We start from the raw sequence: 21,644 nt of genomic DNA, 5'->3' as shown, positions 1-21,644 counted from the left end.
ACCTTCAACTGACTCAATGGACCTTCAACAGGCTCAATGGACCTTCAACAGACTCAATGGACCTTGATTCAAAAGCGGTCCAACTGTCTTTGCCCCCCCCTTCAAATCACCCACCCCCCCACGTCACCCCCTGCCCCATTTCCCCCCCACCCTTCACAGCCATGTCCTTTTGCCCCCCTTCACTCTCCTGCCTTACACAGAGTGGAATGCAGGAGGCAGGAGGATAGTAATGAACTGAGGGCAGGAGGTACAGCAGCACTGGATGGAGGGCGGGAGCTGCATGAGTTGACTTTCCAGCAGGCGGATTGGTTGCTAGGACACAGGGCGATCTTTCCAACCAATCGCCATCTTGTTAATATGATAGGTCAATTGCGGCAGCTCCCGCCCTTCAATGCATACTGTGCCTCCTGCCCTCGGTTCATTACTATCCCGCCTCCCGTATTCCACTCTGTGTAAGGTAGGAGAGGGAAGTGGGGGCAAGAGAACATGGCTGTGAAGGATGGGGGGGGGGGATAGAGAGGCAGGGGGTGACGTGGGGGGGTGGGTGATTTGAAGGGGGGGCAAAAGCAGTTGGACTGCTTTTGAATGTCCCGGCAGTAACTGAATTCCTTTGTCCCTCTTGTCCCTCAATGGACAAAAAAGGAAATAGAATCTTTGTACTCGTGAAATCCTTTATCTGAGGTCCATTGAGTCAGTTGAAGGTCCATTGAGTCAGTAGAAGGTCCATTGAGTCAGTAGAAGGTCAATTGAGTCAGTAGAAGGTCCATTGAGTCCGTTGAAGGTCCATTGAGGGTCCATTGAGTCAGTTGAAGGTCCATTGAGTCCGTTGAAGGTCCATTGAGTCCGTTGAAGGTCCATTGAGTCCGTTGAAGGTCCATTGAGTCCGTTGAAGGTCCATTGAGTCCGTTGAAGGTCCGGGGCGGGGGGGCAGGGGGCGATGTGAAGGAGGCAGTGCTGTGTGTGGAGGGGGGGCGGGGGGCAATGCTGGGAGGGAGAGATGTGGTGGGGGGAAATGCTTGGGTTGAGGGAGATCTGATGGGGGGCAGTGCTAAGGAGGGGGGTGATGTGAAGGGATCAGAGCACACTGTTATGGAGATGAGGGGTGTCATGTGATTTGGACCTCTGCTGGATGAAAATGTTACTGACCGGACCTCCGTGAATCTTACTTCAATAGCCCTGCTATAGAAGTCGTTTTCTTTTTTTTCGTGGAAAGGTCCTCATCTGGTGTGGATCATCTGGTGTCGGTAGAGGTTGGTCTCGCGGTTAAAACATTTGCCGCACATTATGCAGGAATAAGGTTTTTCTCCCGTGTGCGTCCTCCGGTGCCGGTTCATGCTGCTGCTGGTGGTGAAGATTTTGCCGCAGTCCTCGCACTCGTAGGTCTTCTCCCCCGTGTGGGTGGTCTGGTGGACGGCGAGGCGCCCGCTTGTGGTGAAGCACTTGCCGCACAATGCACAAGGGTAGGGCTTTTCTATGGCGTGGACGGGAAGGTGCGCCTCCAGAGAGGACCTGAGGGCGAAGCGCCGGCCGCATTCGGCGCAGGCGAAGGGCTTGTCGCCCATGTGCATCCGGCGGTGGGCGATCAGGTTGGCCTTGATGGTGAAGCATTTGCCGCACTGCGAGCAGGCAAAGAGTTTCTCCGAAGTGTGGACCGCGACGTGCTCTCCGAGCTCCTCGGAGCTGGAGAAGGAACTTCCACAAGCCGTACAGGAAAAGGGCGCCTCCCCCGTGTGGACTTTGTGGTGTGATTGGAGCTGCTCCGAGGACGCAAAACACCTCCCGCAGTCCAAGCAGGTGAAGGTTATTTTCTTGCCCCGGCGGCAGATACTTCGATCGACGGCTTCAGCGACCTCCGACGCTTCCTGGACGTTGTCTAAACTGATTTCGATAATGGTGTCCTCTGAGCTGTCATCCCGAGACGGGCCGATACGGTGCGGGGAGCCGCCTGTGGGAAAAGATCAGGAATACAAAGTCAATGCTCAACTCCGGCCTTCCCTTCAATCTTGTGCTGGCTCCTCTCCTGGACTGCTATTGCTTACTCCTACTTCACCACACACTGTGAGCTTCCCAGAGTGTGCATTCAAAGCTTCAGCATGTCAGTTACAACCCGCCCCATTTCCTGGCTGGAGGACGTCCAGCATCACCTTTCCTCCCCACTCTGACTGTCCCTGGCCTGCCCCTTCCAATCATTGGATTTCAGTAGAGGATCAGCATCACATGTGGACGTTACCCGGGGCAGTCTGCTCTTCAAAGGCAAACCGAGGCCGGGTGCTGGGATGTTTTCAGGAAGCTATGTACAGCACCCTGCTGGCCCCTCCCTCCAAGCTATGTACAGCACCCTGCTGGCCCCTCCCTCCAAGCTATGTACAGCACCCTGATGGCCCCTCCCACCAAGCTATGTACAGCACCCTGCTGGCCCCTCCCTCCAAGCTATGTACAGCACCCTGATGGCCCCTCCCACCAAGCTATATACAGCGCCCTGCTGGCCCCTCCCACCAAGCTATATACAGCGCCCTGCTGGCCCCTCCCACCAAGCTATGTACAGCGCCCTCCTGGCCCCTCCCACCAAGCTATGTACAGCGCCCTGCTGGCCCCTCCCACCAAGCTATGTACAGCGCCCTGCTGGCCCCTCCCACCAAGCTATGTACAGCGCCCTGCTGGCCCCTCCCACCAAGCTATGTACAGCGCCCTGCTGGCCCCTCCCACCAAGCTATGTACAGCGCCCTGCTGGCCCCTCCCACCAAGCTATGTACAGCACCCTGCTGGCCCCTCCCACCAAGCTATGTACAGCATGATCTGCCTGTGCTGCATAGAGAAGCACAGAGACCCAGTGATGACATCACTAGGTCTAAAATAATGAATCGAATGAAAACAGAACGATTTTATATAGTGGTGTCAAAAATTCTGGATGCACTTGGCCCAAAACCAAATTGAATTAATGTGGCTGCTGTTTTTGCATTGAAGTCAATAGGGGGTGTTTTTGCATTGAAATCAATGGGACACGATTTTGCATTGAAGTCAATGGGACGCGTTTTTGCATTGAAGTCAATGGGACGCGTTTTTGCATTGAAGTCAATGGGACGCGTTTTTGCATTGAAGTCAATGGGACGTGTTTTTGCATTGAAGTCAATGGGACGTGTTTTTGCATTGAAGTCAATGGGACGCGTTTTTGCATTGAAGTCAATGGGATGCGATTTTGCAGTCCCGCATTTCAGGCGTTGTAGTAGATTGGCACTAGCACACAGCAGATTTTGAAAGGCAGGACACTGACCTCTGGGGGTCCCAATTATAAAAAGTCAAATTTAGCTCTTTAATGGCAGCCCTGTGGAAGCACAGCAGGGGGCCTCACACTGTGCCGCCACAACCGGAGCCCCCAGTCCCAGCACTGTGACTGCACTGTCACCGATAGCTGTCACCGAGCAACAATTAGGATGGGCTCCCAGTCACGTGATCACTGACAGCCAATCACAGGAGTGGGAGGCCAATGTGAAGCCTCCATCATTAGGATCTTTTAAAGGGGCGGCTCCTGCGGTGGGAAGAGGTGAAAAGCTTATGTAGAGCCAAAACATTTATTGCTGTGGTTCCCTCTGTGAGGTTTCCCGGGGCGATGGCTCGGCCAGGTCTTAGCGATGGTGAGAAGTTTTAGGTCCGGTTGATGGTCTGGAACCAACTGACCTGCAGAAATCTCCCAGTGTGAATCCTTCCTGGGGCTCTCCTCCTCCTCCTCCTCTTCTGTCATAATGGATAGTTCTGCTTCCTTTGGGGGGCGCCACCTTCTACCTGCAGGATTAGGATAACAAAATCAGGATGATTAACAGGAAGGGCAGCGATTGATCGGCTCGGGAAGGAAGAAGGTTATACATCATACTGACTTTTGGAGTTTTCTTCGCTGTCCTCTTCATCCTCTCCCACTTCGATCGCTGACACAGAGGAAGGCTTGTCCTGGCTCCCCCCTGCAGGAGGATGAGGATGGTTATTGCAAAAGGCTTTTTTTTTTTTTTTTTTTTTTTTATATATATATATATTACAGGTCATACCAAACACTGTCCATTAGGGGGAGATGAGGAAATAAACGCTGGCAGTATGTACCTCCGATTTATATGAATAATCTGACTTTCTGTGCCTGAAGTCAGTGACTCTCCTACTTTCAGGGAAGCTCTACAAACTTCGGAGTGAATCTCCTTGAGGAGAATTGAGGAAGGCTGGGGCAGCTGTGCATGGCAACCAATCAGCTTCCAGCTTTCATTTTCCAAATGTAATTGAACAAGCTGATTGGTTACTATGCCCAATGCTCCAGGATTCTGTCTGCTCCAGTTTTAGTAAATTCCACCCATTCACTCCAAAGACCCAAGCTGGCAGGATGATTAGCATTGTGGTTACAGGGAGGGTTAAAGAGGAAATAAATCCTGATGGGATTTACTTCCTCTTTATTCCCTTGCAAAGTAAAAAGCATAATGGGCTAGTATGCAACCGCATGCTAGCCCATTATGTGCCACTTACCTGCAAACAAAGCCCGCGACGTCCCCACTTGTGGCCGCATCCATCTTCACCCCTCTTCCTTCGGGGGCCGCAGACCCTGGCTCTGTGACTGACTGGAGTCACTTGACGTCACTCCCGCGCATGCGTGCGGAGCCGGAGGTCATGATACGGGCCCTATAGAAACGACAGGCTCATGCCCTTTCTATAGTGTGCATGCGCCGATGACGTCGGCACAAGTGTACATGGTGAATATCTCCTAAACCGTGCAGGTTTAGGAGAAATTTCCAGTACCTACAGGTAAGCCTTATTATAGGCTTAACCGTAGGGAAAAGTAATGTGTAAGGGTTTACAACCATTGTAATGCCCCGTACACACGGTCGGACATTGATCGGACATTCCAACAACAAAATCCTAGGATTTTTTCTGACGGATGTTGGCTCAAACTTGTCTTGCATACACACGGTTGCATCCAATCGTTCTGAACGCGGTGACGTAAAACACGTACGTCGGGACTATAAACGGGGCAGTAGCCAATAGCTTTCGTCTCTTTATTTATTCTGAGCATGCGTGGCACTTTGTGCATCGGATTTGTGTACACACGATCGGAAATTCTGACAACGGATTTTGTTGTCGGAAAATTTTATAGCCTGCTCTCAAACTTTGTGTGTCGGAAAATCCGATGGAAAATGTGTGATGGAGCGTACACACGGTCGGAATTTCCGACAACAAGGTCCTATCACACATTTTCCGTCTGAAAATCTGACCGTGTGTACGGGGCATAAGTGTTAGGCCCCTTTCACACTTATACGACTTGAAAGTCGCGCGATTTCGCCGCGATTTGGGAGCAGTACTACTTTGTATGACTTTGCCACATTTTTGGCATTAATAAATGAAAACATACAGTAGTTGGTATGAATCATAAGGGGGAACTCCACGCCAAGTTTTAAATAAAAAAACTGGCGTAGGTTCCCCCCCCAGGGGCATACCAGGCCCTTAGGTCTGGTATGGATTGTAAGGGGAACCCCCTACGCCGAAAAATCGGCGTGGGGGTCCCCCCAAAATCCATACCAGACCCTTATCCGAGCACACAGCCCGGCCGGTCAGGAATGGGGGTGGGGACCGTACCAGGCCACATGCCCTCAACATGGGGGGGTGGGTGCTTTGGGGCATGGGGGGGGGGCGCCCACCCCAAAGCACCTTGTCCCCATGTTGATGAGGACAAGGGCCTCTTCCCGACAACCCTGGCCGTTGGTTGTCGGGGTCTGCGGGTGGGAGGCTAATCAGAATCCGGGAGCCGCCTTTAATAAGGGGGCCCCCAGATCCCAGCCCCCCACCCTATGTGAATGAGTATGGGGTACATGGTACCCCTACCCATTCACCTAGGGAAAAAAGTGTCAATAAAAAACACACTACACAGGTTTTTAAAGTAATTTATTAGGCAGCTCCGGGTTCCTCTTCCAACTTCGGGGGTCTCTCCGGCGTCTTCTCCCAGTGTCCACATCTTCTGCCGGCTCCACCGCTATCTTCTGCCGCTCTTTTGCCAGCGGTGGCCCGGACTTCTGGATCGTCTTCTTCCCTCTTCTCTTCCAGAGATGTTGACACGACGCTCTCTCCAGCTGCAATGGTCTCTGAGCTCTCCGCAACGGACTTATATAGGCGGTGACCCCGCCCCTTATGCCGTCACAGTCCCTGGGCATGCTGGGACTGTGACGTTTTAGGGGCGTGGTCACCGGGTGATGGCCATGCCCCCTTATGACGGCACAGTCCCAGCATGCCCCCGGACAGTGACCCCATAAGGGGGCGGGGTCACCGCCTATATAAGTCCATTGCAGAGAGCTCAGAGACCATTGCAGCTGGAGAGAGCGTCGTGTCAACATTGGAAGAAAAGAAGAAGGCAAAAGGCAGAAGTCCGGCCCACCGCTAGCAATTGAGCTAGCGGTGGCCCGGAAGAGGACCCCCGGAGTCGGAAGAAGACCCCCGAAGTCGGAAGAAGACCCCGGAGCTGCCTAATAAATTACTTTAAAAACCTGTGTAGTGTGTTTTTTTATTGACACTTTTTTCCCTAGGTGAAGGGGTAGGGGTACGATGTACCCCATACTCATTCACATAGGGTGGGGGGCCGGGATCTGGGGGCCCCCCTTTTTAAAAGGGGGCTCCCGGATTCCGATAAGCCCCCTGCCCGTAGACCCCGACAAACAACGGCCAGGGTTGTCGGGAAGAGGCCCTTGTCCTCATCAACATGGGGACAAGGTGCTTTGGGGTGGGGGGGCCCGCAGGGTGCCCCCCATGCCCCAAAGCACCCACCCCCCCCATGTTGAGGGCATGCGGCCTGGTACGGTCCAGGAGGGGAGGGGGGGGGGCGCTCGCTCGTCCCCACCCCCATTCCTGACCGGCCGGGCTGCGTGCTCGGATAAGGGTCTGGTATGGATTTTGCGGGGGACCCCACGCCGATCTTTCGGCGTAGGGGGTTTCCCTTAGATCCATACCAGACCTAAGGGCCTGGTATGCCCCTGGGGGGGAACGCACGCCGGTTTTTTCATTTAAAACTTGGCGCGGCGTTCCCCTCAGGATTCATACCAGACAGCTGTCAGCACTGTCTGACGCTCATCGCGAAAGGAAAAAAAAGTTTTCCTTCCCCGATCAGCGAGCCAGGCTTGTGCTTACAAAGTCGTATTGAAATCGTGTCTATATTATTCAGGTACGATTTGCATGCTACTTGAGGGTTTAACATTGAGGTCTATGGAGTACAGCTCGCATAGAAGTTGGACCAAAGTAGTGTAGGGACTACTTTGAAGTCGGCACGACTTAAAGTCGTGCCAATATGAATGGTAGCCATTGAAAATCATGGAGAATGACTTGTCATAAGATTTTGCAGTACAAAATCATGGAATAAGTCGTATAAGTGTGAAAGGGGCCTTAGGGTCACATGGAAAGTTGGTGTTGAGGTTACAGGGAGGGTTGGTATGAAAATTAAAATGGGGAGTATAGTGTTACAGTGAAGGTTAGTGGTGAATTTATAGGTTGGGTTAGTGTGAGGATAACAAAGAGGGTTAAGGTTACAGGGAGGGTCAGTGTTAGGGAAAGTATTAGGGGGATAGTGTTGGGGTACACAGGGGAATAGTGTTGAGATAAGTATTAGGGAGGAATAGCGTTGGAGTACACAGGGGGGATAGTGTTGGGATAAGTATTGGGGGAGGGATAGTGTTGGGGTACACAGGGGGGATAGTGTTGGGATAAGTATTGGGGGAGGGATAGTGTTGGAGTACACAGGGGGGATAGTATTGGGATAAGTATTGGGGAGGCATAGTTTTGGGGTACACAGGGGGATAGTGTTGGGATAAGTATTGAGGAGGGATAGTGTTGGGGTACACAGGGGGATAGTGTTGGGATAAGTGATAGGGGAGGGATAGTGTTGGGATAAGTATTGGGGAGGGATAGTGTTGGGGTACACAGGGGGATAGTGTTGGGATAAGTGATAGGGGAGGGATAGTGTTGGGGTACACAGGGGGATAGTGTTGGGATAGGTATTAGGGAAGAGATAGTGTTGGGGTACATAGGGGGATAGTGTTGGGATAAGTATTGGGGAGGCATAGTTTTGGGGTACACAGGGGGATAGTGTTGGGATAAGTATTGAGGAGGGATAGTGTTGGGGTACACAGGGGGGATAGTGTTGGGATAAGTATTGGGGAGGGATAGTTTTGGGGTACACAGGGGGATAGTGCTGGGATAAGTATTAGGGGAGAGATAGTGTTGGGATAAGTATTGGGGAGGGATAGTGTTGGGGTACACAGGGGGATAGTGTTGAGGTACACAGGGGGGATAGTGTTGGGATAAGTGATAGGGGAGGGATAGTGTTGGGGTACACAGGGGGATAGTGTTGGGATAGGTATTAGGGAAGAGATAGTGTTGGGGTACACAGGGGGATAGTGTTGGGATAAGTATTGGGGAGGCATAGTTTTGGGGTACACAGGGGGATAGTGTTGGGATAAGTATTGAGGAGGGATAGTGTTGGGGTACACAGGGGGGATAGTGTTGGGATAAGTATTGGGGAGGGATAGTTTTGGGGTACACAGGGGGATAGTGCTGGGATAAGTATTAGGGGAGAGATAGTGTTGGGATAAGTGATAGGGGAGGGATAGTGTTGGGGTACACAGGGGGATAGTTTTGAGGTACACAGGGGGGATAGTGTTGGGATAAGTGATAGGGGAGGGATAGTGTTGGGGTACACAGGGGGAATAGTGTTGGGATAGGTATAAGGGAAGAGATAGTGTTGGGGTACATAGGGGGATAGTGTTGGGATAAGTATTGGGGGAGGGATAGTGTTGGGGTACACAGGGGGGATAGTGTTGGGATAAGTATTGGGGAGGCATAGTTTTGGGGTACACAGGGGGGATAGTGTTGGGATAAGTATTGAGGAGGGATAGTGTTGGGGTACACAGGGGGATAGAGCTGGGATAAGTATTAGGGGAGAGATAGTGTTGGGATAAGTATTGGGGAGGGATAGTGTTGGAGTACACAGGGGGATAGTGTTGAGGTACACAGGGGGGATAGTGTTGGGGTACACAGGGGGGATAGTGTTGGGATAAGTATTAGGAGAGGGATAGTGTTGGGATAAGTGATAGGGGAGGGATAGTGTTGGGGTACACAGGGGGATAGTGTTGGGATAGGTATTAGGGAATAGATAGTGTTGGGGTACATAGGGGGGATAGGTATTAGGGAAGGGATAGTGTTGGGGTACACAGGGAGGGTTAGTATTGGGATAAGTATTAGGGGAGGGATAGTGTTGGGATAAGTATTGGGGAGGGATAGTGTTGGGGTACACAGGAAAGGTTAGTGTTGGGGTAACAAGGAGGGTTAGGGTTACAGGGAGGGTTAGTGTTGGGGTTACAAAGAGGGTTGGGGATTACAGGGAGGATTAATGTTATAGGGAGGATTAACGTTGGGGTAACATGGGAGGGTCAGTGCAAAGGCTTTAGGGAGGGTCAGTGATGGGGAAAGTATTAGTGGAGGGATAGTGTTGGGGTACACAGGCAGGGTTAGTGTTAAGGTTACAGGGAGGATTGGTGTTGGGGTAAGTATTAGGGGTATAGAGAAGGCTACAGGGCAGATTGGGGGTACAGGGTTGGCATTAAAGCTACAGGAAAGGTTAGGGTTACATGGAGGGGTAATGTGAGGACTACAGGGGGAGTTAGTGTTGGGGTACACTGGGAGGGATAGAGTTGGGGTATTAGGGTTACATGGAGGGTTAATGAGAGGATGAGTGTTAGAAGTACAATACAGAGTCAGTCCAGGTCATGGTTGGGGTTACAAGGGAGGGTAATGTAAGGACATCCTTAGTGTAAGGCACAGTTGTCAGCTCATCTTGCGATCCTGAAGGATAATGGGAGGCGGAATCAGAATGGCTGCCATTTTATCGCAGAGACAACATTGCACCCCTACAGGAACTTCTACCCAGACAGGACAAAGATTTAGGGCCGGATATATTCAGACTCACAGCTGTAGACAAATAATGGACATTGACTTCAATGCAACTCAAAATCTAGAACAGGGGAAAAGATTTCCTTTTTCTGTGATGCCAGCAGTCCCATAGTCCTATGGCCTGGTGTCCATGGAGTTCTTCACATGATACTTCTGATGGAGAACCTCAACACACCCGTCAGATTCCTCACAAGCATGACCCGTACAGCCCTGGATGTGCACACCATTATTACGCTTGCTTTTGCCACCGGCCCCCCATGTATACATATTAATCATACAGTAACCTGGACTCACCTGTATGAAGATCTTTAGTGACTTGCTCCTTGTTTTGGTTCTGCTGGTCATCCTCAGAGGCCATCACCTCCCTGGCTTCATCCTAATCTCCGACAACCACACAGAAACCCACGTTACATAAAAGTGTCCTATAAACACTATTTGCATCTAAAATAAACAATGGTTCGCCCTGCCCATAGAAGAGGCCTTTGTGACTAGGCCTTGATGGACAGGGTGAAACGCGTCGGGAAGCTGATTGAAGGAAGGGACCCCCCTCTTCCACACAGCACACAGGAACACAGCTGAGGTCGTCAATCTAGCGATGCACTGAAATTTCGGACCATCTAATCATATCGGCCGAAAAACTGTATTATCAGCATTTTGCCAATAAGAGAAAAAGGTGCCACAATCATGGCCCCAAAAACACGGGCGATATAAAAATATAAATTTCTTTGAAAATTTGTCATTTTTGGTTTCGGTTTCCGGTCAAGTGCACCCTGCATTTTTGGTTTCGGCACCAAAATTTCCATTCTGTGCACCTCTATGTCAAATCACAGGCTGTGTGCTGGAGGTCCCTCCCTTGTCACCATTTTTCTCTTGGTGTCAGTAAAACTTGTGAGAAAGCGACTCATGCTGATAGCAGAGGAAGGAGGCAGCAGACAGAAATGACACTTAGTGCTCTGGATTGAGACAAGCACACACTATAGAGGGATATGCTTTGTTCGTATTTCATGTCTGAGGTTTACAACCACTTTAACACCAGCATCTACAATGCCTGACACACGTCTGAGGTGAGTTTTGTCTACCTGGAAGTCCTCCGTGATTACATGAATGTCCTTCAAGCTCAGAGGGGACTGAGGCCTAGGAGCCACCCCCAGGATTCTTTTCTTCCGAGGCCTTCCTGTAAGAAAGAGGCAATGTATGAGGTTATGGAGGAAGATGAACAATCAGGAGCTGCAGGGGATGGCCTAGGACAGAAGGGTGTTTATGGTCAGTTAACAAAAAAAAAAAAAAAATTTCAGGAGGTACACAGGAAGCCGAGATAAAAAGTCACACAAGCACAGGGAACAGGAAGTAGACACCCAGCGACCCTGTGAGATGCTTTAATAATTCTGTCTGCAGTGGACTACATAGAGCTCAGAAGAATAGAAGTGTTCATAGGTCACTGACTGCTTTCCCTTGTGGCTTAAAACCTCTTTAGTTAGTACGAGGGCTTAACTGCTTGTAAAATCCTTTATGTAATCCAAAGCTCCTCATGGGCGGGGCTTGTCATGAACAATTTCATTGTTTTTTTTTTTACTGTGAATAAAAAGAAAAAGGCAGAACTCTAGAATGGGGTGAAAATCATAATTTAAAGGGTAAGTTCACCTTTTGTACACTTTTTTTTTCTAAATTCCAGCTCCCTATGCACCAATAGGGCATTAATGTACTCTTTTTGCAAAAATATCAAAGCTTTCCATGAAATCTTCAGTCACTTAGTTTTCTTGTCTAAATCCACGTTTCCAGACGTTTCCATTAGTAATGTCTTACTTCTTGATCGGACGAAGGAGTTGATGATACAGGAAGGAGTTGACCAGGTGACCTCATTGGCACACACCATGCATCATCCACCCGCCCACTCCCAGCTGCACGTTTTTTTAATGAAATGCAATCAGTGATCCCCCTCCTCACTAAATACACAATATACAATCTTATTGTATAGTGTATGGTCATCTTTATACATCTAAAATTACTAGTTGCACTTTCAGTGCCATTAATTAACGGTACACTAAACACAGAAGCAAACACACATTTTGCCATGTGAAAAAACGAGTGGCAAATGCTGCAAAACGCACAGTAAAAAACACGCAACACACAAAACGGCAAAATGTCCCATTAACCACATGTAGTGCAGCCAATTTAAATCAACGGGCTGCCCTATGCGTGTCACAGGAAAAACGGGACACAAAACGTTCGCTCCCACTATGCTTAATGTGAACGGGGCAAGTGAAATTTCTGCGCTAACACAAGAACAATGAGGCTCCATTCACATCTGTGTGTTTCCTTGCATTTCAGAAATACGTGGCACCAAAAATCGCAGTTAAAAACTCAGAACTCCTGATCCCTGCATTCTGTGCGCAACACACTCCTCATCCCTGCATTCTGAGCGCAACACACTCCTCATCCCTGCATTCTGAGAGCAACACACTCCTCATCCCTGCATTCTGAGAGCAACACACTCCTCATCCCTGCATTCTGAGAGCAACGCACTCCTCATCCCTGCATTCTGTGCGCAACACACTCCTGAACCCTGCATTCTGAGCGTAATGCACTCCTCATCCCTGCATTCTGTGCGCAACATACTCCTCATCCCTGCATTCTGAGAGCAATGCACTCCTCATCCCTGCATTCTGTGCGCAACACACTCCTCATCCCTGCATTCTGAGCGCAACGTACTCCTCATCCCTGCATTCTGAACGTAACTCACTCCCGATCCCTGCATTTTGTGCGCAATGCACTCCTGAACCCTGTATTCTGAGCGTAATGCACTCCTGAACCCCGCATTCTGAGTGCAACGCACTCCTGATCCCTGCATTCTGAGCGCAACGCACTCCTGATCCCTGCATTCTGAGCGCAACGCACTCCTGATCCCTGCATTCTGAGCGCAACGCACTCCTGATCCCTGCATTCTGAGCGCAACGCACTCCTGATCCCTGCATTCTGAGAGCAACGGACTCTTGATCCCTGCATTCTGAGAGCAACGCACTCCTGATCCCTGCATTCTGAGCGTAATGCTCTTCTGATCCCTGCATTCTGAGCACAACGCACTCCTGATCCCTGCATTCTGAGCGCAACGCACTCCTGATCCCTGCATTCTGAGCATAATGCACTTCTGATCCCTGCATTCTGAGAGCAACGCACTCCTAAACCCTGCATTTTGACCGTAATGCACTCCTGATCCCTGCATTCTAAGCGCAACATGCTCCTGATCCCTGCATTCTGAGCACAACGCACTCCTGAATCCTGTATTCTGTGCGCAATGCACTCCTGATCCCTGCATTCTGAGTGCAACACGCTCCTGATCCCTGCATTCTGTGCGCAACACACTCCTCATCCCTGCATTCTGAGCGCAACGCACTCCTGAAACCTGCATTGTGAGCGTAATGCACTCTTGAACCCTGCATTCTGAGAGCAACGCACTCCTCATCCCTGCATTCTAAAGGTAACTCACTCCTGATCCCTGCATTCTGTGTGCAACGCACTCCTGAACCCTGCATTCTGAGCGTAATGCACTCCTGAACCCTGCATTCTGAGCGCAACGCACTCCTGATCCCTGCATTCTGAGCACAACGCACTCCTGATCCCTGCATTCTGAGCCCTGCATTCTGACAGCAACGCACTCCTGAACCCTGCATTCTGAGCGTAATGCACTCCTGATCCCTGTATTCTGAGCACAACATGCTCCTGATCCCTGCATTTTGTGCGCAAAGCACTCCTGAACCCTGTATTCTGAGCGCAATGCACTCCTGATCCCTGCATTCTGAGCACAACACGCTCCTGATCCCTACATTCTGTGCGCAACACGGTCCTGATCCCTGCATTCTGTGCGTAACGCACTCTTGAACCCTGCATTCTATGCGCAATGCACTCCTGAACCCTGCATTCTGAGCTTAATACACTGGTGATCCCTGCATAACACACTAAACCCTGCACTCTCTTGTAATACTTATTTTATTTTTGTTCTGACTGTCTTACTGTTTTTTTTTTTTGGGGGGGGGGGGGGGGGGGGGGCGGTGATCTTTGACTTTATTAATGTTGCTCAAGTAGATCCCCATCTCTCGAAGGTTGCCTACCCTTGCTTTAAGGGATGGGGGCGCTTTACATTTTTTTTTATTTAACGACCGGGAAGCGGCGGGGGGCACCTCTCCCGCCGCCTCTAAAAGTGCTCCAGCGGCAAAAGCACCTGTGGGACCACTTTTATCGGACGCCGAATCGCCACTGCAGAAAAATGATACCGGGGCTATGGCAGATAACTGCCATAGCAACAGTATTTAACGTCAAAGTAATGACGTATATTTACTGTGGGCGGCCCTTTATTTAATCCAAAGCTCCTTGTGGGCGGGGCTTGTCATGAACATTCTTTTTTTAATGGAAAAAAAGGCAGAACTCTAGAATCTAGTGCAACTCTAGTGCCTTTGAACCCTTTAGGCAAAGGAAAAAAATTCCATCACTCACCTCTCCTTCTAGCCTTTGATGTCTGCCCGGTCACATTCGTCTCTTTCTTGATACAGAAGGTCACTGCGTTCTGTGAACGATCGTTCTAAACAAATTAAAATAAATAAAACAATGTTCTTATAACCAATCACAGATGGACTTAGGCAAAGATCCAAATTCAAACACTGGATCTGGAAGGCTACATAGGAAATATTACTGATGAGATTTAGGACAAATCCAGAGATGCCCCCTGGTGGTCAGACATCCCAGCTCTTGAGAGCTCAGATCATCATCTGTCCAACTTACAGTAGCTTCTAATGCACATGGTGAGAAGCTCACAGTGTGCAGTGAAATCAGAGGAAGCCATTTCTGCAGGGGGGGCCGGAGGGAGGATTTAAAAGGTTTCCCTGGCTGCGTTGACTACGAGGAACGGCCGCGGTCACCTGTCCTCTTACCGACTTCCTGTTATTCAATTTTTCTTCCTGATCCCGGGAATACAGCGGACGGGGACATCTCATTGGTGCGGTTCTGTTGCCGGATTCATCTGTGGGAAACACACGGTCGTATAAAAGGATGAGCTCAAGCTTATTTTTTGTATATTTCTAAGTATACAAAAATATACTGAAACCGAAAATTCAGGATGCACTTGGCCCAAAACCGAAATGGACAGTTTTAAAGATAAAAAAAAAATGTAATTTAATTAATGTTGCTGAGGTTTTTGCATTGAAGTCAAAGGAACGCCTTTTTGCATTGAAGTCAATGGGACGCCATTTTACATTGAAGTCAATAGGGCGCTATTTTGCATTGTAGTCAATAAGGGGTGTTTATGCATTGAAGTCAATAAGACATGATTTTGCATTGAAGTTAATGGGATGCGATTTTGCACTTTAGTCACTAGGGGGCGTTTTTGCATTGAAGTCAATGGGATGGGAACCGAAGGAGCACACAGAGGGTGAACGGAGGAGGACGGGGGGAGGGGGGGACCGGAGGAGCCCACGGAGGAGCACAGAGGAGGACACAGAGGGGAGCCGGAAGAGGATACAGGGGGCACTCAGGAACGATCGGTGCGGCGGCAGGAGAAGTTATAATCACCGATCTCCCTGTGTGGCTTTCAATAAAGCAGCTGAAAGCCGTGGAGGGGAGAGGAGGAGAAGCGGCTTTCAGCTGCTTTATTGAAAGCCACACAGGGAGATCGGTGATTATAACTTCCCCTGCCGCCGCACCGATCGTTCCTGAGTGTCCAGATATCAGACTAGGCATCGGGATCCTGCAAATGCAAATTATGGGCACCTTATTTTTATAAATCTGCAAAACTTTAATAACCCTATTTTAGGCCAATACAGTTCCTTGAAAAAGTATTCATACCCCTTGAAATTTTCCACAATTTGTCATGTTACCACCAAAAACTGGTGTGTTCCTTGGCCTTCATGATGCTGTTTGTTCGCTAAGGTTCTCTAACAAACCTCTGAGGGCTTCACAGAACAGCTGTATTTATGCTGAGATTAAATTACACACAGGTGGACTCTATTTACTAATTAGGTGACTTCTGAAGGCAATTGGATCCACTATCATTTTAGTTAGGGGTATCAGAGTAAAGGGGGCTGAATACAAATGTACACCACACTTTTCACATATTTATTGTCAGGTGCGCCCCCTTTTTGCTCGAGCTGGGCCTAAGTGGGCACCAAGAGATTTCTTTAATCGATCGGGTAATCAAGACACCATAGACAAATGATGGGTTATCAAGAATACAATATATTGAAGGGCTTTCACAAGTTCTATAGGGTAGCGACATCATACAATGCTAAGGGACAGTCCCTTAGAATATCCAATCACAGAGGTACAAGTATCATAAGCTATACGTTATATGACACACATAGTATTCTGCCTAGAGATAGGACTATAAAGTTCTTCTCTAAATATAACTTCTTAACTTTTAACTTAAACTATAGCATTTGGAACATTGGTCCTGGGCGTCCTTGGTGTGAGGCACGCAATGTCTCTCGATGTTCTGAGATATGTCTCACTTGTGACCACAGGCGGTTTCCTGCTCGCCGCAGCTGGAACATTCTATTCTTTTACAAGAAATACATGTTGTTTGCAGATAAGCCTTGTCTGTGCATCTCAGCTTCTTCTAACACAAGCAGTTTAGAAGTTCAACTTACCCTCTTGACCACCGGGCACCTAAACCCCCTTCCTAACAAGACCAATTTTCAGCCCTCTCACACTTTGAATGACAATTACTCAGTCATGCAACACTGTATCAATATGACATTTTTGTCCTTTTTTCCCACAAATAGAGCTTTCTTTTGGTGGTATTTAATCACAGCTGGGTTTTTTATTTTTTGCGCTATAAATCCAAAAAGACTGAAAATTCGATTAAAAAAAAAAAAAAAAATTCTTTTTATCTGTTAAAATTTATTGCAGAGTATTGGCGAGTACTGGCAGAGTTTTGCAGTGTTGCAGAGTATTGCAAAGTGTTGCAGAGTATTGCAGTGTATTGCACAGTGTTGCAGAGTATTGCAGTGTATTGCACAGTGTTGCACAGTGTTGCAGAGTATTGCAGTGTATTGCAGAGTATTGCACAGTGTTGCAGAGTATTGCAGTGTATTGCAGAGTATTGCACAGTGTTGCAGAGTATTGCACAGTGTTGCAGAGTATTGCAGAGTATTGCAGCGTTGCAGAGTATTGCACAGTGTTGCAGAGTATTGCACATTGTTGCAGAGTATTGCAGAGTATTGCACAGTGTTGCAGAGTATTGCACAGTGTTGCACAGTGTTGCAGAGTATTGCAGTGTTGCAGAGTATTGCACATTGTTGCAGAGTATTGCAGAGTATTGCACAGTGTTGCAGAGTATTGCACAGTGTTGCACAGTGTTGCAGAGTATTGCAGAGTATTGCACAGTGTTGCAGAGTATTGCACAGTGTTGCAGAGTATTGCACAGTGTTGCAGAGGATTGCAGAGTATTGCAGAGTATTGCAGAGTATTGCAGTGTTGCAGAGTATTGCACAGTGTTGCAGAGTATTGCAGAGTATTGCACAGTGTTGCAGAGTATTGCACAGTGTTGCAGAGTATTGCAAATTGTTGCAGAGTATTGCAGTGTTGCGGAGTATTGGACAGTGTTGCATTGTTGCAGAGTATTGCAGAGTATTGCACAGTGTTGCAGAGTATTGCAGTGTTGCAGAGTATTGCACAGTGTTGCAGAGTATTGCACAGTGTTGCAGAGTATTGCACAGTGTTGCAGAGTATTGCACAGTGTTGCAGAGTATTGCAGTGTTGCAGAGTATTGCACAGTGTTGCAGAGTATTGCACAGTGTTGCAGAGTATTGCAGTGTTGCAGAGTATTGCAGAGTTTTGCAGAGTATTGCACAGTGTTGCAGAGTATTGCACAGTGTTGCAGAGTATTGCAGTGTTGCAGAGTTTTGCAGAGTATTGCAGTGTTGCAGAGTTTTGCAGAGTATTGCACAGTGTTGCAGAGTTTTGCAGAGTATTGCAGTGTTGCAGAGTATTGCACAGTGTTGCAGAGTATTGCAGAGTGTTGCAGAGTATTGCAGTGTTGCAGAGTATTGCAGAGTTTTGCAGAGTATTGCAGTGTTGCAGAGTATTGCAGAGTGTTGCAGAGTATTGCAGTGTTGCAGAGTATTGCAGAGTTTTGCAGAGTATTGCACAGTGTTACAGAGTATTGCAGTGTTGCAGAGTATTGCAGAGTTTTGCCATTATTTACATTGAGCAGCGCTGTGGGCACTAAACATCCAGCCCACAGCGCTGCTGCCATCTCTCCCCCTCTCCCCTCGCAGTGTACCGATAGGTACAGAGAGGGGAGGGAGGAACCGGCGTCATGACGTGACGCCGGTTTGTTTACAAGTGATCGCTCCGTCATTTGACGGAACGATCACGTGGTAAACAGCCGCGATCAGTGGCTATTTACCGTGATCTGTGATGCCCCGGGTCCTCCGGTCACGAATGTTCCCAGGTGCGCGCCCCAGGGGGCGCGCGGGAGCAACATTCTGGAATGACGTCCCACGGACGTCCACCCAGAACTAGCCGACCGCGCTGTTGCCGTCTTTCGGCAATGGCCCGGTCGGCAAGTGGTTAAAGCATCACTCTAGAATATATATGTCTATCTAGTGAACCATTCCCTAAGATTTATTTGTAAAAAATGTCGAAAACCATTTATCATTTTCCTTCCACTTCACAATTATGTGCCACTTTGTGTTGGTCTATCACATAAAATCCCAATAAAATACATTTACATTTTTGGTTGTAATATGACACAAAGCTGCAGACTTGCAAGTGCTCCAGCTGCTGTCTGTGTAATGACTAAAGATGAATTACTCCAACATAAAAAAAAAGGAAGAAAATGTAGAAACTGTAAAGAAAAAATATATACTTTTTTTTTTTAAACATAAAATATATATATTATATATTTATTAAGAAGGATCTACACTTCAATGTTGAATTTCACCAGTTCCTGTCTGTGTAATTACAGCTATGAGTTACTCCTACGTAATGTTTTTTTTATATTTGTACAAAAAAAAAAAACAACCCACAAATGTAGAAATGTTAAATATTTTTTTAATCTAATAATATTTTTTTTTTTTTTTGAAAATACAAAAATATATATACACTTCAATGAAGTAACTCAGGATAGTATTGTTTTTATATGGAATTGTCACTGCTGCCACCTACTCTGCTTTGCATTTCTATGCCGTCAGACCTTGGGAGCATAGGCCACGCCCACAATGTTGTCTTGTCCCGCCCCCTAGGATCCTCCAAATATATTTTACTACTGGCCCACACTGACAAGCTATTATGAGCAATCAATCGTTTCCTATGGAACGGTGAGAGTCATTACACCTCAGGAAGGAACGGTAGGAGGGCTGTGGGAGGAGATCAGAGGCATACCATAGATTGTAAGATCCTTGAGGGCAGGGACTGATGTGAATGTGTAATAAATATGTAAAGCGCTGCGTAAATTGACGGCGCTATATAAATACCAATAATAAATAAAACAAAGAAATTAATTATGGGTAGTGAAGTAACACACAAAGGAAAGCTACCAACTCAGCTCTGTATTTCTATGCTATCAGACCTTAGGTGTGTAAGCAACACCTACAATGTTGTCTTGCCCCACCCCCTAGGATCCTCCAAATATATTTTATAAATGGGCCACACTGACAAGCTATTATGAGCAATGAATAGTTTCCTATGGAACGGTGAGAGTTATCACACCTCAGGAAAGAACGGTAGGAAGGCTGTGGGCGGAGATCAGAGGCATTATGGGTAGAAGAGCCACACACACATGGAAGAGGCACATTACAGTCACTTACAAAAGGAGACTAATTCATGGAAAAATGGAAGAAACGTTATTATGCTCGAAGGTTATCATGATGGAAAATTTGGAAAAATCTGAGGTTAGATGCCCTTTAAGTATCCTGTTGCCATGACAGCAATAGGAGGTTGGGTTGTAGGAGAGTTTGGTGTGCGGCCGTTGAGGTGACACTAGAATATCTGAGGCGATGTGAATGACGGGACCACGTTTTTGTCTCTCTCTTAGCACCTTCTCATCAAATCCTCAACATATTCCTACAAAAGGAAGCCCAACTCACCCACAACACAACCTCCTATAGCTGCAACGATCATACACATGTGCAGAGAGGCGGGGCTTAATGATACAGCGAAAGGAAGTCTGTTCTCACCTTCTGAGCTCAGGACGTCGTTTTCTTCCTGTCCTAAGAACTTTGACATACAACTCATCTCCTGGACCGACCTTCGTCCTTCCTTAGATAGACAAAACAAGGATGAGTGACACCTCATAGGAACCTGACACCCACAATGATACCGTCACCATCCAGACACATCCCTTGTCTGTTACTGGATAATGTCCCAGAATTCCCGGCACCGCTCACCTCTCCTGTCAGCAGATCGATGATCTTCTGGGTGACTTCCAGGATCTTCTTCTCGTTGCTGTCAGGTGTCAGCTTTGAGGTGGGGATCTGAGTCCGTCCAAAGCCTCCCGATACACAGGGACTGCTGCTGTGCGTCACCTGACCATAGGACATCTTCAGGACTATGTAATCCTATACAGAGGAAAAAATGATGTCATGTGACCTCCCAGAATCCTCCTCACCTCTCCGGTCAGATCAGTGTTTTATTAATAGAGATAAGAGTGATGTCATGTGACCTCCCAGAATACTCCTCACCTCTCCGGTCAGGTCTGTGTTTTATTAATAGAGATAAGAGTGATGTCATGTGACCTCCCAGACTCCTCCTCACCTCTCCGGTCAGGTCTGTGTTTTATTATTAGAGATAAGAATGATGTCATGTGACCTCCCAGAATCCTCCTCACCTCTCCGGTCAGGTCTGTGTTTTATTAATAGAGATAAGAGTGATGTCATGTGACCTCCCAGAATCCTCCTCACCTCTCCGGTCAGCTCTGTGTTTTATTAATAGAGATAAGAGTGATGTCATGTGACCTCCCAGAATCCTCCTCACCTCTCCGGTCAGCTCTGTGTTTTATTAATAGAGATAAGAGTGATGTCATGTGACCTCCCAGAATCCTCCTCACCTCTCCGGTCAGCAGGTAGAGGATATCCAGGGTGAGGTTGATGATCCTCTCCATCATGTGACTCCGCGTCTTGTCCGCGCCGAGAGTTTTGGTCAGATCGAGGCGTGAAAGCTTCATTTTGAGGCGGAGCCTCTACACGGACAATATGAAGACGTATCAATCTGCAGAAGAAGACAAAGATTAGGATCACTTACTGTCATCAAACCCAATGGCTCGGCTGTAACCGTTATTTACATCATGGCAACTCCAAGCGTCTGAGAGCCACCCTCGCTGTCTCTAGAAATTGATAACAAATAAGCAAACACAGGTGTTTTTGGGGGCTTATGTCATCTCAAATTTCCAAAGAGGAGACCATAAAATGCAGCTGTATGTCCCCCACACCTCCCCCAAACACACCACTTGGGTGGACTATCCCTTTAAGTCATCCTTCCAACCTTCCCCACCTCTAATAACCATTAAAGCACCTATTAGTCTCCTTTAGGGACTCCAAAGAAACCCTGTCTCCCCACACTACCTGTCTGTCTAGGGACCCGGGAACTGCAAGCTGCAGAGCGCCTCTAACCAATTAGAACGTTCTGCGCGTGCGGACACTGACTTCCCACGTCGCATAGAGTCGTCCAATCAATTGCTGTCCATTTGTGTCTTCCATACA

The 21,644-nt window shown here is 48.1% G+C and overlaps 1 protein-coding gene across 2 annotated transcripts; it reads right to left on the bottom strand.

Annotated features, from left to right (window-relative positions):
• Positions 1-532: 532 nt before the first annotated feature.
• On the bottom strand, positions 533-21,592 carry LOC141104714 (uncharacterized). 2 transcript variants are annotated; one of them, XM_073594408.1, is made up of 11 exons: positions 21,507-21,592; positions 20,993-21,153; positions 20,334-20,504; positions 20,124-20,205; positions 14,880-14,968; positions 14,446-14,530; positions 11,037-11,131; positions 10,252-10,333; positions 3,873-3,953; positions 3,676-3,780; positions 534-1,945 (listed from the first exon to the last, which is right to left on the bottom strand). In XM_073594408.1, the coding sequence occupies exons 2-11, from the start codon at positions 21,107-21,109 to the stop codon at positions 1,218-1,220; spliced, it is 1,635 nt and encodes a 544-aa protein (XP_073450509.1). In that variant the 5' UTR covers positions 21,110-21,153; positions 21,507-21,592; the 3' UTR covers positions 534-1,217. The 2 variants fall into 2 exon arrangements, with proteins under 2 accessions (XP_073450510.1, XP_073450509.1); XM_073594409.1 differs by lacking the exons at positions 20,993-21,153; positions 21,507-21,592 and having other exon boundaries at positions 533-1,945; positions 20,124-20,201; positions 20,334-20,462.
• Between the last annotated feature and the right edge of the window lie 52 nt (positions 21,593-21,644).

Source organism: Aquarana catesbeiana, linkage group LG08 (assembly GCF_042186555.1).
Source record: "Aquarana catesbeiana isolate 2022-GZ linkage group LG08, ASM4218655v1, whole genome shotgun sequence".
In the NCBI taxonomy this organism is placed as follows: domain Eukaryota; kingdom Metazoa; phylum Chordata; class Amphibia; order Anura; family Ranidae; genus Aquarana; species Aquarana catesbeiana.
Note: the sequence above shows the minus strand (reverse complement) of the source record. Positions and strands in the feature narration are given on the sequence as shown.

What these genes read in the sequence shown, in the direction of transcription:
- LOC141104714 (XM_073594408.1), bottom strand. Translation starts at nt 21,109, where the DNA reads ATGAAGCTTTCACGCCTCGATCTGACCAAAACTCTCGGCGCGGACAAG. An exon ending in TCTACCTGCTGACCGGAGAG is followed by an intron (nt 20,505 to 20,992) that starts GTGAGGAGGATT and finishes TCCTCTGTATAG; the next exon opens with GATTACATAGTCCTGAAGAT. An exon ending in AATTGAATAACAGGAAGTCG is followed by an intron (nt 14,531 to 14,879) that starts GTAAGAGGACAG and finishes TAATTTGTTTAG; the next exon opens with AACGATCGTTCACAGAACGC.